General features: G+C 50.4%; 1 protein-coding gene across 3 annotated transcripts in view; it reads right to left on the bottom strand.

Annotated features, from left to right (window-relative positions):
• The window catches only part of SLC35F3 (solute carrier family 35 member F3), a 373,701-nt gene that overhangs the window by 82,395 nt on the left and 273,933 nt on the right, over positions 1-17,373 (bottom strand). For all 3 annotated transcript variants that reach the window (XM_082720703.1, XM_082720704.1, XM_082720705.1), the window contains one exon: positions 16,908-17,232. In XM_082720703.1, the coding sequence (XP_082576829.1) occupies positions 16,908-17,232 (325 nt within the window). The remainder of the gene's footprint in view (positions 1-16,907; positions 17,233-17,373) is intronic.

The raw sequence follows: 17,373 nt of genomic DNA, 5'->3' as shown, positions 1-17,373 counted from the left end.
TTCACCTCCAGAACAGCTAATGTACTGCCGATTCTCCTTCCTGCTCTTCTTTCTCAGAGTAAAACAAACCTGATTTGAGCTGGGAGAGCACGGCACCCATAAATGAATGTTGGGAGGACTGACATTCTTATGCTGTTGCGACACCGGGCGAGTTTTAACATTTTTCTTCATCCATTGGGAGGTGCCCCGGGCTAGACGCCGTTTGTGAGGTCCCAGTGCGTGTTAACACTTTAAAGACAGAGAAGTTCTGCAGTAAAAAAGAACTTCCACGTTTCCCAGGGTGATGTGACCACAGAAGTCTAGTTAATTAACACCCTGCATGACTCGCATTCTGTGGCACACAGCTCAGGGTGCCTCTGAGACAATCAGCTCCCCGGTCCGCCTGAGTCACTCTCTGCTGGGGACACCTGTGACGTCAGTTGCCTACCTGGGCTCAAGGGCCAAGTTCACCTATGAACTGTGAACTGGGAGAGAACATTTAAATTCAAACGTGCTCATTCAGGACAACCACATCATCTGCAGAGTCCACTTTTATTTTCAGTGGACTGCAAATATGGGGGGATGGCCGTGGCAGGGCGGTCGGCCTCCCCTTCCTACGGGCCTGCTGCCTCAACCCACACCAGATGGATGACCCCAAGGGACTGCAAGCTCCAGGCCAGCAGGCACCGAGTCCTGGACTGGGAAGGGCAAGAGGCCCCTATCCAGCGAGACACCCACCAACTGTCACCAGAAGTGAAAGCCAAAAGGACTCTTCTCAGACCCACAAGGCAAGAGAGAGGCGTTTCTCCAGGCTGAGGCCCCAGTGATGTGAGGCACGCTTACGCGCAGGCCTGCCTGCCAGAGCAGGAGGAAAGGGAAGTGAAAGATTTCCTCTTGCTCACGACGCATGGAGGCTTCTATGTGAGAGTGGGAACAACGAGGGAAGAAGCTGGAAACACACGAGGACGAGGGAAGTGGAACAGAGTCTCCATGCCTGCAGCTGGAGAGGAGGACGAGGCTCTCCGCGCCCACCACCGCTGGTGCATCAGGGACACCCCGCATGCGCACAGGCCTGCCCTCTCGGGAACCCCGCCCACCACCGCTGGCGCATCTGGGAGACCCGTGGGCCCCAGTGAGTGGGATGGGGTAAGACATCCCAGGAGGAGACGCTGGGGACCGAGCCAGGCAGCACTTCCCTATAGCCATTTAGGAATTCCGACTTCCTCACCCACGACCACTGCTTCTTAGTGGCCTGTTCACCGGCTCACCCACAGAGCAAGGAGCAACTCTGCCCTCCTCTTGATACAAGAACTCGCAAGAGATTCTGCCAGAAGAAACCTGAACTCTACCTCGCAGGCCTCTGCAAGGGTTTTATTAAGGTTGCAGAGGTGAGGTTTTCACTTGGCCTTTATTCTGAGTGGGGTCCTTGACTCTGGAGGGGCCGGGGGTGGGGGGAGCACATTTTGTGGCAGCAAAGGACAGTTTGGTTTCTGAGCTGTGATGTGGTGCTTCTGGGGGAACAAACTGGCATCTCGGGCCTTTGCATCTGATTGAGAAGAACAGAAACGCGCCTGGGAGAAAGATCAGTGCCTTCCGCATCCAGCCAGGGCAGCTCTTCTCCTTTTTATTTTTTTTAAAAGATTTTATTTATTTATTTGAGATCGATAGACAGAGAAAGAGATCACAAGCTGGGGAGAAGGGCAGAGGTAGACAGAGAAACAGACTCCCGGCTGAGCACTGAGCCTGACGCGGGGCTCGATCCCAGGACCCTGAGATCAGGACCTGAACCAAAGGCAGCGCTTAACTGACGCGCCTGGAATGGCTCTTCCATGTTGCATTTCCCTGGGTAATTTTTTTTTTTTATTAGAAGGAAGTATTCCTCTGCTAAAAATCCCCAAACAAAAACTAGCCAATCAACCAAAGAAACCAATCAACCGACCAAAACTAACTGACCAACTAACCAGTCTCCTGACTGCACACCTAACTAACCAACCTGTCACACAACGAATAAATCCACTGCTCTTCTCCTCCATCTCTCTCTTTTCTGTTTTAGGCACTTGGCACCCAGGGTACCCATGCGCTTAGCCTTGAACTTTGCAGGAAGCCACGGCCAGTGCCTGCACTGTCAGCTGCTACCGTCTTGAACTTGGCTTTGAATTTTGCTCCTTCGGCGCACCCCATCCCACTGTGCCGCGCCTCTTCTGTGCCCTGCGCTGGGTCCGAGGACAGCCTTAGCAGCTCTATGTCTACAGCCTGACTTGAACGCACACGGCAGCCGACACAGGCTCCCAGGTCTCCAAGTGCTCAATCCCACAGACCCACAAAAACACTCTGCCCTCCTGTCCTCGCTGCTTCTGGGAGCAATCTTCTATTCACGCCTTAACTCATCAAATGGCTGTTTTTGTCTTATGTGTGGTTTTTGCTAATGCTAGGTCTTCTGGCAGTTCAGTGCATAAAGAGATGTGACTTGGGTTATAAATTACTGTGTTCACAATGGCCTAGAATGCTGCCGTCCTCGAACACTATTTGCATAAAAATAATGCAGATATTTAAAGGGGGAAAAAAGCAGTACGGAAGCAGGGATCAAGGAGATAACCTATAAAGTAAACACATCACGTCTCCCTTCGTATGCTTTGGCCATTCCTGAGTCGTTTTCTACCCGCTGAGTCATCTGTTATCACTTTTATTAGCCTTCTCATCCAGGCTGACATTATTTTCTGCTTTACTGACAAAGGCCACACTTCTCGGAGAAAGGAGCGTAGGGTGGACAGCGAGCAGACATTGGGCCCAGGGACCCCACCGCGTCCACGTGGGCTTGAAGGCTAGCCAGGCCCACGTCCACCGGCTTCTGGAACAAACCTGCGTTCTGACTTCTGTCCCAGGTCAGGATGAGATCAGTTCCTCGGGGACCAGTTGCTTCCCCTGTAGAATCCTTCTCCGGGACCATGTCTGTCTCCTCCACCCCAAGCTTCATGCAGCCCAGAAGCACCTCTTTCTGACGAGGCAGGCCTCCCACTCTCCCTCAAACACGACACTGCTTGAGACGCTGTGGTAGGATGTATTTTCCAAGTCAGTGGCAACAACACCTCCCTATCTTTGTGCTCATTCCCCAGGGATCTTGTCACCCTCTGGTTGAGGGGTGGGGCCTATGTCTCTGGTGAAACCGGGTGGCCTCAACAGCTCCACATGGCTGCCTTGACAGCAAAGGGATAGTCGAGATGCCATCGATGACTTCTGAGGCTAGGTGCTGAGAGGAAGGAAGCCTCTTGTCCCTGCTGGGCCCCTGAGCTACCGTGAAAGCAATCTGATTCCTCTGGACCACCATGCTGTGAGAAGTCTGGGCCACCCAAAGAGGCCATGTCAACAGGCTCAGGTTGACCGCCCCAGCTGAGGCAACAGGTGGGGGCTGCAATGATCTGGGTCATCTTTTCCCAGATCATTGTAGCCCCCAGCTGTCGAGTTACTCCCCCTCCGATCAGATCTCCCCAGTGGAGGCTCCCAACATCGTGGAGCAGAGGAGAGCCATCCCTCACGCTCTGTTGGAATTCCTGACCCACCAAGTCCTGGAGTTTAACAAGAAGGGTGTTTGCGCCGTTAACGTTGTAGGGCATCTTGTTAAATGGCAACAGTAATTGGAACAGATGTCAAGTCTCAGATTTCATAGCAGGTTAAAATGCGACAACACTTTTAAGATCCTAAACACACTGATCCCCGGGAATCCTCTGCTCTGGGACTTTGTGAGGGCGCGGTTTTAAGAGAATGTGAAATTCCAGCCAGTATAAATGCCCACATGAATCTTCGGGGAGGGGGAGTCATAGCCTGGCTTTAATCACTCAGCACAGGGAGGCACCGTCCCCCATCCTCGGCCCCTGCTTGAGCTGGAGCCTACTAATTACAGACTGGACTCATTCTAAAAAAATGACCCAAGCATTTCTTTTTCTGAAACTACTTTATCATTGAAGAGCTCTTTCAGGACGGAATCAGTATATTGTTCTGGATGACAGGGGCTGACGTGAGTGTGAGGAGACAACCCCGACACTGCCCTGTGATCACCTCTTCCTACCATTCCCTCAGTTCCCTCCCTCCTTTCAGTGTCCACTATGTCTCCTCTGGGCCACGTACTGAGCCAGCTGCTGGGGATTTGCAGGGGAGCAAAACAGACAATGATCCCTATCCTTGTGTTTGAAAGCTGCCATTTCCAACAGACACATGAGAAAGTGCTCGACATCACTTGGCATCAGGGAAATACAAATCAAAACCACAGTGAGATACCACCGCACACCGGTCAGAATGGCTAAAATTAACAAGTCAGGAAGCAACAGATGTTGACAAGAATGTGGACAAAAGGGAGCCCTCCTACACTGGTGGTGGGAATGTAAGTTTGTGCAGCCACTCTGGAAAAGAGTATGGAGGTTCCTCAAAAAGTTGAAAATAGAGCTATCCTATGACCCAGCAATCGCACTAGTGATCCAAAGGGGCACATGCACCTGAATGTTTATAGCAGCAATGTCCACAATAGCCAAACTATGGAAAGAACCTAGATGTCCATCAACAGATGAATGGATAAAGAAGATGTGGTGTATATATACAATGGAATACTATGCAGCCATCAAAAGAAATGAAATCTTGCCATTTGCAACAACATGGATGGAACTAGAGGGTATTATGCTGAGCGAAATAAGTCATTCAGAGAAACACAATTATCATATGAACTCACTGATATGATGAATTTGAGAAACAAGACAGAGGATCATAGGGGAAGAAGGGGAAAATGAAACAAGATGAAAACAGAGGGAGACAAACCATAAGACTCTTAATCTCAGGAAACAACCTGAGGGTTGCTGAGGGCAGAGGGAATAGGGTGGCTGGATTATGGACACTGGGGAGGGCATGTGCTATGGTGAGTGCTGTGAATTGTGTAAGACTGATGATTCACAGACCTGTACCCCAAAACAGGTAATACATTATATGTTAATAAAATAATAAATAAAACTGCCATTTTATGTCTGTAAATTCTTAAAAATTTTTGTCTACTCAAGATTCACATAAACCACATGGGAGCTCCTGGGTAGGGAGGCTGTCCATGCACACCCCATCAAGTGTATAGATTTTCAGATCAACTCTGACTCTGTGCCCTGGGCCGGGAGCACGGGGCCTGTGTTCATTAGCCTAACACTGGCTACAGGGTCAACGCCCCGAAGTCCGAGCCTGGCACAGAAGTTCAGTTCTGTTACATGGTGTGGGAGACAGGTGGCAATTCCCCGCTCGGTGATTTTCCTTCTGTTAGTGGCTCTGTGGTCCCCTGGAGCCTGGGATTCCTGTGTGTGTAGCCAGTGGAACAGGGAAGAGGAAGGGCTGGGGGAAATGCCCACTTGCTTTTTATCTGCCTTGGCTGATACAGAACACTTTGGAGAGAAGTCATTGGGCCCAATTTAGATGCCAAGGGAAGCAGGGAGATATAGTCCTTGGCCAGGGAGCCCCTCCTTGCAACAACCCTGTACCACAGTGAGAGCCAGGGGTCTTTGTCATGTCATGCAGTCCCCACCCCTGATGTTGGATGATTCTAGTCTACCTCAGTGTCAGGACACAAGGGGATAACAGTAGCTTGCTCGGGACTCCTGAGAGCTGGAGGCTTGGTCAGGAAACCTAGGTGTGTGTGTATGTGGGGTCTCATCCAACCTCTGTAGGAAAGATCCCTTATAAAGCCCCACAAGTCCCCAGAAAAGATTCTGTAAAAAGCATATGTGCGTATGTTCCTGTCTGCCTTGTCAATTCCCTCTGCTACCTACATGAGAGAAAACATCTTTACTAAGGAACAAGGACCTCCGGGTTTCAACTCACTGACTTTCATAAGAACAAATGAATAAAAAACAAATAAGCATTTAAAATACCCCAATCCCCTCCACAGAAATTCATAACAAAATATTAAGAAGCCTGTCCCCATTCTGTTGGTGGAGAAGTTAAAGGCTTTCTCTGAAAAAAAAAAAAAAAATCTCTTCTATTTCCCTTCCAGAAAAACCTGTAGCGGAGTAATACCATATAATGGCTCTAACAACGTGTTCCTGCAACAAGGGAGCTTTAGTTTCCATTGCTTTTAATTTATTTTATGTTATAAATTAATAATGTATTTGTGATGCAGAGTAACTCATTAAATGTAAGTGTCATAAAGTAGGGCACTCAGATAAGAAAAGTGTGAAACGATCCTGATGGGCTCCTAAATGTTACATTAAGTATATAAATCATTTTGTTTTCCCTCTACTTAAAGCAGAGAACAGCTCGGGAGGTAAATGTAATTACTATAATTCTATTTTAAAAGGTCCAGGAAGCACGAGAATAGAATTTGTGCAAACACTGAAAAAGGCAGCCGATTCTGGCCAGATCTGTCATCTTCTGTGACAAAGTCGACTAGATCCTCTGGGGTGTGGTCACCGAACCAATATGCATTCTCAGGACCAGACCCACCCACTCCAAGGCATAGTGAAGCCACTAACTACTGATGACCTGGGCTGGAAAATGCATCTGAAGTTTCCCACGGAGTCCGCTGGAAAGCCTCCACCATTTCAGCCCCAGACCTGGAGGGGTTTGGTAGGTGGGAGGGCGGGTGGATGGAGGGCCGGCCTGAGAGGGTCTGCATACGGGGCCTGTTCTGCACTGGCTGAAGCCAGAAGTGGGTAAGATGTGTTCTGGTGATCAGAGGGGGCTGCCTCTGTGACGCACTTGGCAGGGACGCTGGCTGTAGGAGAGGGTTTGGTTTGATTCTCTGTTGAGAATCGAGCCTAACAATTTCTGGTGACTGCTTTGCCCATGGGCTCCCGAATTCTCAGCTGAGGAAAGTCCACGTGGAATGTAATATAAAGAAATAACACAGGAGAAAATTCAAGTGCTGAAAAGTCCCTTTTCTCTGTGGCCCCACTGGAAAGAAAACAGCTAAAAGAAATATGGTAGGTGTGGTAAGGCTGTTGAGGCAGAGAATGAAAATTCACCACCACCACCACCACCGTAACCACGACTCAACCAGTCCGGGGAGCAGTGACCACTGCCAATTCAACACCGACCAATGGCCAAGTTCCTGGCAGGCAAGCTGGTTTGTGCAAGGTTCCCCCTTACCTTGCAGTCAGCCTGTGGAAATAGGCTTTATTGGCCCCTTTCTTTCTTCCTTCCTACATTCCTTCCTTCTTTCCTTCCTTCCTTTCCATTTCCCCCCTTCCACTTTTCTTTTCTTTTCTTTTTTTCTCTTTCCCTCTCTCTCTTTCTTTCAAATATTTATTTTAGAGAGAGAAAGTGTGTGTGAGAGAGAGAGCACACATAAATGGAAGGGGCAGAGGGAGAGGGAGAGAGAGAACCTCCAGCAGCCTCTCCACTGAGCATGGAGTCCGACAAGGATTGATCCCATGACACTGAGATCATGACCTGAGCCAAAACCAAGAGTCAGATGCTTAGCCAACTGAGCCACCCAGGTGCCCCATCCCCCATTCTTAAATATGAGAACACTAAAGTGAAAGGAGAGCTTATAAACAACTTATCCAAAGTTGCACAGTTTGTAAATGGTGGATCTGAGAACGTGAACCAGCCTGACCCCAGTGCATGGGGTCCCTCTTCCCTCGGCCATGTGGCCTCCTTCCTCCCTATATCCCTGGGGCCTGGTGTGGGATGACAGTAGTAGGTGGACATAGTATGGGGCAGGATGAGCGGTGAAGGCTTTGGAAGCCATTATAACACCTGTTCCTATGGCCATTCCAGTTTAGCTAGGAGTCTTGTACAACAAAGACTTAGGTAGTTCCAGTGGAAGAAAACTGATGTGCCTCTGCTTTAGCATTCTGCTCAGCACCAGCATTTCCCCGCTTTGCCTTTTTTTTGCTTCCAAAAAATCAAAAAGAACATCAAGATCTTGACAGGACACTGCTTTTTAGACAAATGAATCACCTTGAATTTCTGTCTGGCTTTCAGCTCATGTAACACATGAGTTCTCTGCCCTTTTCCTGTCAAACTTGCCTCAAAGCTCACCTCTGCCAAGAAATGCCCCCATCCAGACAGCCCAAAATAATGACAGGGCAGGATACCGTTCTTTCTGCTATGGGCTCCACACCAGCCACATGGCTTAGCTGAATATTCACGAGAAGAAAGATGCAGTTTTCTGTGTTTGGGATATTCTCCATAATTATTACCACCATCACCATCACCTACATCACCACCACCATCATCATTGGCATCCCCATCATCACTGTCATCCCCATCATCACCATCATCCCCATCATCCTCGTCATCCCCATCATCATCAACATCCCCATCATCATCACCATCATCCCCATCATCACTGTCATCCCCATCATCATCATCATCCCCATCATCATCATCATCCCCATCATCATCATCATCCCCATCATCACCATCATCCCCATCATCATCACCGTCATCCCCATCATCATCACCGTCATCCCCATCATCATCACTGTCATCCCCATCATCACTGTCATCCCCATCATCATCATCATTCATCATCCCCATCATCATCACCATCATCCCCATCATCACCGTCATCCCCATCATCATCGTCATCCCCATCATCATCATCGTCATCCCCATTATCATCATCGTCATCCCCATCATCATCATTCCCATCATCATCATCGTCATCCCCATCACCACCTTCATCCCCATCATCCTTGTCATCCCCATCATCCTTGTCATCCCCATCATCATCATCATCCCCATCATCATCAACATCATCCCCATCATCATGATCAACATCCCCATCATCATCATCATCATCCCCATCATCTCCATCATCATCATCCTCATCATTGTCATCCCCATCATCATGGTCAACCCCATCATCACCGTCATCCCCATCATTCTTGTCATCCCCATCATCATCATCATCAACATCCCCATCATCATCATCCCCATCATCACCATCATCCCCATCATCATCATCAACATTCCCATCATCATCATCATCATCATCATCATCCCCATCATCACCGTCATCTCCATCATCATCATCCCCATCATCATGGTCATTCCCATCATCACCGTCACCACCATCATCATGATCACCATGATTACCATCATCGCTATCATCTTCACCACCACCATCACCATCTTACAATCTGCAGAGAATGGGAGCCATGGTTTGTGTGAGTCTGGGGATTCATATATGAAGTCAAATGAAGATGGATACAAGACCTCTGGACCAAGTGTAGTTTGGGGCTTTATACAAACCATCATATTTAAGCCTGTGCAACTGGAACACAAGATCTAGACAAGAGCTCTTCAGAGCCCAGAGGAAGTACAATCCCAACTACAACCCCCAGAGGTTGGTATTGGGGGCTCCGTTTTACAGAAAAGGCGTGAAGCTTGGAGCTTTTGGTGACCAATCTATGGCCATCTAGTGAAATAAAGGCAAAGCTGGGCTTTGAACCTGAGCTGTCCAAGGACAAGCCTAAATCCTTACCATTTTAATACTGTGCCCCTAGTGTCAGTGGGTGGCTTTCTTATCCACTGTTTTTCTGTCCTGCCCAGGAACTGCCTCCTTGTTCTTCCCTATAAGAAAAGAGTGTTGACCTATTTCCTTCCTGGCAGTGTATCTAAAGAGATCTGGAACTGAAGAGAACAAAGGTCTCACACCCCTTCTCTGAGCATCTGGGGCCTCTTTGATAATATGGATGAGTTGGATCAGAGAATCCTCAAAGTCACTTCCTGATCTTTTAAGATCTCCGTGCAGGTGATTTTTTCCCCTAAATGTGGTGAAATTTTTAAATTTCAATATGCCTGTGGGATGGCTTACTAGCCTTGACTGTGACTAGGAATCACATGGAAAGTAAGAAATGGCTCAACACTAGCTAGGTGGGCTGGGCTGGGGTCTGTGTCTCCCGCTACAGGCATCTTCCAGCGGCCCATACACACCTGTGCGTGCCTCTCCGAACCTTCCTGCATCCATGCACAGGGGCCCTTCTCCATCATCTGACTTGTACAAATGTTAATTCTGCTCCTCCAGGATCCCTGTCCTGGAAAGCAACTCCTCCTTGCTCTACACCTTCCGTGCCACTGCAACTTGGATCTTAGTAAAGGTTCACAAGGGCCTTGGCACTTTGTGCTAAAAATTTATACCATATTTCTTGTTGACAAGTGTAGCCCAAGACATCTGGATCTCCAAAGGGCCATAAATCCATTGATATGGCAATTATTTAAATGTATACTAGTCTTCAAACCCACAAGCACGAGTATTGGATCTGACCTTTTGCAAAACTTCCATGAACTCACATGGGTAAGCGTAACCTTGTTGTAGCCGAATTTGATGTGCTCTGAAAGGACAAGGTTAAATTACATCACCTCTATAAACTGCTGAACTTCAAAGACAAACCCCTGACATCCCTCAGCGATTACCAAAGACCTGAGATAACCAGGGATGGATGGAGCCTGAAGTACAGTGAGAGCAGAGATCAGGAGCTAACACAGTATTTCCTACTTGCCTTAGGGACAGCTGATCAACCACTTGTGGAATATTCTGGACTGTCTAGCTGCCACTGAATCTCCCTGGGATGGAGCCAGCAGCTGTCTAGCTGAGATGCAGGGGTGAGGTGGGGAGGATACATGGGGAGAAACAAATGAGCTAAACTACCAGCACCATGAGGAGAGGACACAGGAGCGGACCCTGTGGAGCATGGAGGGTGCTTGTCACCACTGGGTCACGATGACAGTGCTCTATGTCTCATTTCTCCACTAACGCATCCCTGAATACTTCAAATGATACCTTAAAGCAGGCAGAGATGACCTAAACCTGTGTCAGCCACTCCTGCCTCGTTTCTTCTTTGGCTGACACTAGAACCCATTACGACTTCCCATTCAGACCTGGAACATGCGGCTTGTGTGTGCCGGTGGCTCCGCGTGCATGCGTTTGTGCATGTGTGCGCTCGTGCGACCACGTATGGGGTGTCTGGGGTGGGTAGGGAGGAGGTGCTCTGTCTCGGCAGCGAGCCTGACCCAAATCCCCTGGCACAAAGATGGTGACAGACCACTGCCATTATTCACCACCCAGCAGAAGACACAGGCCGATTAAGAACTAAAGTTCCCCAATTTTTGCCCATTTTTTTTCTAAACCGGTTATAAAAACAAACAACAAAACATCAACCATCAACTGAAAGGGCTCTGGACATGTCGCTGCTTCGGGAGTTGATGATTTTGGAGAAGAACATAGGAAATAAGACGGCTCTGAGTCAGGAGGAAGGGGGAAGGTAGGAGGAGCCCCTGAGCACGGGACAGTTTGTGCCTCCCTCCGTCAGCTGGACCCTCTGATGCTGGTGGCTCCACCAGGGCTCTCGGGTCCCACTGGAGGCCCAAAGGATCAGGCCTCCTTGCCACCTGACCCCGTATCCAGGGGTGCAAAGGTAACTCCCCCCACTGGGTTATGAGCAACTTGAGGGCAAGAATGTGCTTGGAACTTCCGTTCCCCAGTGCCCTGTGGTGCAGGGTCAGAGTAGACAGCCAGTGAGGGCTTACTGCAGAAATGAGTGCCTGTAGAAATCAAGAATGAATGAGCCAATGGGTAAGCAGGGCTAACCCCAGGCATTTGGGTCTGGATGGGGTAGGGAGATGCTGGGGTAACCACAGGCCTCATCAACAGACAGGTCCCCAGCCTGACACCATCGCCTCCCCACTCAGCACCCCAACCCTCCAGTCTTCCCAACTTCATGGGACATATCATATTTTGTTTATTGTTTGCTTCCCCACTAAAATGTAAGATCCACAAAGGCAGGGATTTTCACTTGTTTTGGTCACTGTTGTTATCCATAACACTTAGAACCTTGGCAGATTATGTAGAACGAATGAAGGCCTAGATCCATCCTCCTAGAGTGGAAGGCCGCTGTACCTTGATTGCACAGTGTCTTCAGCCTATAAAGAGCTGAGAACAGGCCAGAGCAGGTCCGGGACTCAGAGTAAAAAAAGTCAACCAAAGGAGACCACCAGCTCGCATCAGACAGAAGGTCCCACGCTGGGGCGTTGCTAATTAGGGCTGCTTTGGTGATGTCTTAGCATTCACGTTGGGCCCCACTAATATGTGCCAACGTTTCCTAGAAAGAAAATTCTCCCCCTATTTTCGGAATGCTGAGTGTGCCGAGAAAATGACCACCAAAATGCTTTTCACCAAAAGTTTGCTTTAGGGTGAAGAAAAAGTGACTATTCAGAGCAAGAGATGTGACTGTGTAATACTTCAAGATGTACACTTATAATCTCAGCATTTCTCAGAAACAGGGTTCTCACTCCCCACAGCCCCCAAAAAGGGGGAAAAAAACCCAAAGAAACAAAAAATGAAAACATGTGAGTCACTGTACTGTTGATGTAAAATGGGGCATATTCTGTAAGCTATTATGGAATTAGCGCTTGGAGCCTTACTTCTGCAAACAGCTCTGATGATCTCTGTCCTCAGCTCCAAATGTCCCCAAGGACCCCACTGCTTCCAGAATAAAGCCCTTGGTCCAGCAGCACCCAAAGACCTTCTGCTCTGGGCCTGAGTCTGACTACAGGTCTAACGTCTGCCCTGCCCTGTCCACGCACTCCAGCTGCTGCCCACCTTCCTACCTGTCTCCTCTTTACAGCGCATCCTGGTTTTCATGTGGGTCTGTATCCCACTCAGTTGTGAGCTCCCACGGGGAGGAATATCACCTGCGTTCCCCACGTGTGCCCGCATGCCCCATACACGGACATCAACAAGTATTTGTCCAACTGCGCCACTCCTCCTGCCGGGAACCAGCATCCAAGCGCTGTGTGCTTGCTCTCAAAGAGGCTGTCCCTTGGTCATCTCCAAGAAACCTTCCCAACCTGCCCCAGGACCCAGGCACCCGGCCTCTTCCCCAGGCTGCCCTGTGCACCCCGCCCACCTTGCTTGTCTGTCTGACTCCCGTAACGGGTGCTCATTTATTACTATGTCCCTAGTGCCTTGCCCACAGGAGACATGAGATGCCTCTTGCAGAAGGAACAACCCTTTGGATGGCAACTGCTCCACTCTGCTCCGTAGACTGGAATGTCAGAGCTACAAGACCACACAGTTCCTGCATTAAGTCCGCACAGCTACGTACACACTATGTCCCGGAAGGATTTAAGATGAGAGGCATCAAAACTGCCCTTTCCCCTTCCTTGGCTCTGACCGGTTCTCAGTGTTTTTAACACAGAATCCGTTGGCTAGCTTACAGAAGCCCAGAACTACAAAAGGCAGAAGAAAACTCTGTCACCACTATATCGTGGTGACAGAAGGTCCTAGCATTTGCTTATGAAAAGAGGTCAGTATGGGTAGAAATTCCTGGAAGGCCTTCTGACAAGCGTGCAGGAGCCCTGGACCTGCTCTGGCTGACCTCCGCTGCCTGTGGTGGCCCCTGGGATCTGAGACGCTGTGCTCCTGTCCCAGAAAGTCATACCTCTCCAGGGCACAGACCTGATGTAGCCTCTTCTCCAGGTGCCCAGGTGTGGAGGAGACTCTGGGGACCCCCTCCCCCACGCCTTTCGGTTGTGCCTGCAGTTTCTACAGTGCCCACACGCGTCTCCATGGCCAGAGCCTGTCCTGGGTCCCGGGCACTGCTGCTTCCTTGGCACATGTCTGCAAGGAACGGGACCACAGGCTTGAGACTGGAAACCCGGGATGGTTGGGCTGGGGGGATTTCACACTCACGCTCCTAATTCCTGACAACGGTGCCCCAGCATGAGAAGCCTGGGTTCAATCCCAGGAGGCCCGGTGCATCCGGAGTGGATTTCTCCAGGGAATTGCCCCTGTATGACCCTGCAGGGTCAGCGCTTGCTCTAAGACCCACTCCTGCCGTGTAAATAGATCATCGCGAGGCACCCGACAAATGAGGCCTGGGCTACGTGCTTGGATGTAACCCACCGGGGACAGCACAAGGCAGTGACGGTGCCACACATTTTAATGGCGTTTCACGGCTGCTAGGGCACTTGCGTGTACAGTGTCTCATCTGATCACCCAATAATCTCGTGTGCAAGACAGTGCGTGTGTCATCAATGTTCCACTTACAAACGAGCATTGGCAGCATTTAAAAACCTGTAGCTAAGTCTCCCGCCTCCAGGGCTGTTAGAGTCCAACAGCGGCCCCAGGGCCAGCAGCAGCACCAGCAGCATCCCTGGGAAGCTTGTCAGAAAAGCATAATCTCTGATCCACCTAGACCCAGCAAATTAATCAGCGTCCACCCTTCGACAAGATCCCAGGTGCCCTCGCTGGGTTTCCAGAGCTCTGTGCCGGGCAGTGGACGCTTTTCTCTCTGCTTTGGCTGCCGTTTCTAGCTTCCCGTTGGGGAAACCTAGCCTAGCGGGGGGAGGGCTTGGGGAAAAGAAACTTCCGTCTGATGGCTTCCTGACAGCCCCAAGAAAAGCTGTCTTCACTGCTTTCCTCTCTGTGAAAAAGGTTTCTATCTTTGCTCTTTTCTGCCCAGTCTCTTGCTGAAACACTTCTTTTAGCCAGAGACATGTGTCCTCAGCTGCCTCTAGATCTTTCCCTCACCGGCACTCATTCCGACAAAAGCCCCAAAATGGAAGGTGTGATTTCTGTTTTCCTTGGCTTCCAGGAATCCCAAAGTCAGTTTCGAGAACTGCTGATGTGAGCTGTGACAGAGTCACCACCACTTAAGTCAAGTCAGTGATGTTTAAGTGTTTGTCTCCCTTTCCTGCGGAGGAATATTTCCTTGCCCCTCCAGTGGTGTGCGCAGCTTGACTGGCTACCGTAACTGTTGGTGAATGGACAGCTCTGCTCAGAGCAGACTTTTAAGAAAGATTTTAGTAAAGTTTTCCTTTTTTTTTTTTTTAAGAGGTGGAGCTTAGATTTATTGTAGAAACTGGGCAGGGTGTTAGCTGGCTTCTCTGATCAAGTTGTGATTATCGGCCCTGCCCACCACCACTCTCCAGCTGACTCTACCTCCATCATCTGTTCATGGTCCTTCCTAGATGCTTTCTACAGGGACACAGGAGCCGACCGAGGTAATGGTGGCTGAAGCCAGTGTTGACCTAATCCAAGTGAGGGACCTCTCCTTTTTCTCACCTGGACTCTTTAACCACCACCGAGCGTGGGTCCTTCTATGTTGTTCTTGGCAGTCAGTTAAGGGCTGTGGGGCCTGCCCTGAGTGGCCAGCAGTGGCTGTCTTTGTCCCGAGGTGAGCAGTGGTCACACGTGGGACATGTGTGTAAGGCGGCCGCCCCGTCCTGCCCTCAGGGGAGGCCTCGTTTCATCGCAAGGGGTGAAGGGAGCAGGGAAGCACGTGTCGCCTTCTCTGCCAGTGGCCCTCTCTCAAGAAAGGCCGCATACGGTCACTTTCAGCTCCTAGTTAAGAAGAAGGAGCTTGATATTCTAGTCGGTTTAAGGAAAGGGGAACTTCTAATGACCAACTATGCTGAGAGCTCTACAACTGTCAAATACATTGTTTACTGAATACCCGTTCTCATCTGTGACCAAAAGCAGACTGTTATTTCCCTCTTGCCCTGGGGACAATCGTGGGTCTTACCAAAGTTGCTAAACCTGTCTCAGTCAGCTTTTGCCTATTCTCCAAGAACAGTACATTAAGTTCCTCTTTGGTAATTTCTGGCTGGTCCATGAGCTACTGGTTTACTTTAATATTGAGAACACTGCAAGTCTGGGCCCTGGTTCTGGACCCGAGGCCCCTCACTCCTGCATCAGACCCTGTTCTTAGATTTTGCCGTGAATCCTTTCCCCTAAGGGGACGTGCAAGGCTGCCTTGTGACTCAGTCCACGCTCAAGGAGCCCCTTCCTCTAGATGCAGTGGTCTGATTTACAACTTGGTTTCCCAGAGAAGCCAGTCCAAATTCCCTCCAAGCTGTACAAAAGTTGGGGACCCCACACGTCCACCTGTAACTTTACAGGGACATCTAATGGTTGGCTCCTGGAGAACCAAAGATCCTGATCTGAGTCTAGACCTCCATTCCCCGAGCCCTTGTCTCCCTGGACCCGTGATGTTTTCAGTTATCTTATGACTTCTGATGGCAACGTCAGAAGAGGGCTGAAGCTCGAAGCAGATAGTACAGGAGACCTGCTGGTTTACAGGGTGTGTGTTTGGTGATGTGGGGTGAAGTGGGGAAGAAGGCAGTGGTGAAGGACTGAAGAACCTTCAACTTTGAAAATCCCCCCCAACCCCCCAGCTAAGCTCCCAGGGCCCACTTGGTCACCTTGGCCAGCATTCTTTCCCATTTCTTTTCTGACTAGGTCTGATTTGGGCCAGCAGGAAGCCCTTGCCACAGCCCACAGAGGTCCTCAAACTAGGACAACTGTGAGATCCCACAACTGGCCTGGGATGAGGACTTGAGGTCAACACCAACGACCTGACTTCCGAGGGGGGCTGGGGGAACCCTGCTGTCTATAGAGGAGGAAGGTTTGTCAGGGTTCCTGGCTTCTTTGTGGAAGGAAAGCCACACCAGGGCTCCATATGAGAAAGAAGAGTCAACAAAATTCAGATGCTGCTTTGATTTTGAGAGCCACGCTGTTGGGGTAACCGGACCCAGGCCATCCCATCACCAAAGGAGGGAATGTCTTGGGTTGGAAGGGGAATGGGTAATCAATTCCTTACAGCGAACATCTCCCCGAGGGGAGGTGAGCCGCAGGAAGCAGCCATGTCCCCTGGCCTCACAGACTCATGGTGCTAACCCCAGCCTGAGGAGGATCCACCATGGGCTCTCTCTAGAAGATGCTGCCTTTTGTTTTGTATAAAGGAGTTCTTAGGGTGGAAGACACTGGAAGCTGGTGTTTACCACCCCCAGGGGGGAGAGAATCCCAATCATGGCTCCACTCAGACAGCAGGTGACTCTGGGACCTCTCCCAGTGCTCCCACCCAACACAGCGCCGGCTGCCAGGACAGCCCAGCGGCATCAGCACTCGGGAGAGCAGCCCAGAGCTCAGGGCCTGCCATCCGCAAGCTGCCTACCTGTATCTCTGCCTCACAGACTGCTTCTCCTCCGACTTGCAGACGTGCCCCACGTAATACAACGGGAAAAACAGAAAGTTCCAGTTGGTGGCAAACCACGTCAAGGTGAAGGGAGCATCGAACTTCCTGAAGGTCAGCTTGGCAAGCTGCGTGGAGCCCGCCCAGGAGGAACACACGCACAGCACCACCGCCACGCCCCAGAAAATCTTCTTGAGCTGTGCCCGGGAGCATCTCCAGCAGGGGTGGCTCGTTCGGCCGCTGGCATCTGCCCCAGCCGGTGCCTGGGCCTCCGCCGGGCCCGGGGAGTCCCGGGGGCGCTCCTCCCCTGGGGGAAGAGAAGGGTTGGTTAACTGGGGGGCCTCCATACCTTCCCCCGCTGCCCCAGACCAAGGCGTGAGCAGGAGCAAGGAGGCACCTGACCCCACTGCCGCAGTCATGGCCTGCTACCCTGGGTGCGGGGGTGAGG

This window comes from Mustela nivalis (assembly GCF_964662115.1).
Source record: "Mustela nivalis genome assembly, chromosome: 2".
NCBI classification, from domain to species: Eukaryota; Metazoa; Chordata; class Mammalia; order Carnivora; family Mustelidae; genus Mustela; species Mustela nivalis.
The sequence above is the reverse complement of the archived record's forward strand: the minus strand, read 5'-3'. Positions and strand labels throughout refer to the sequence as shown.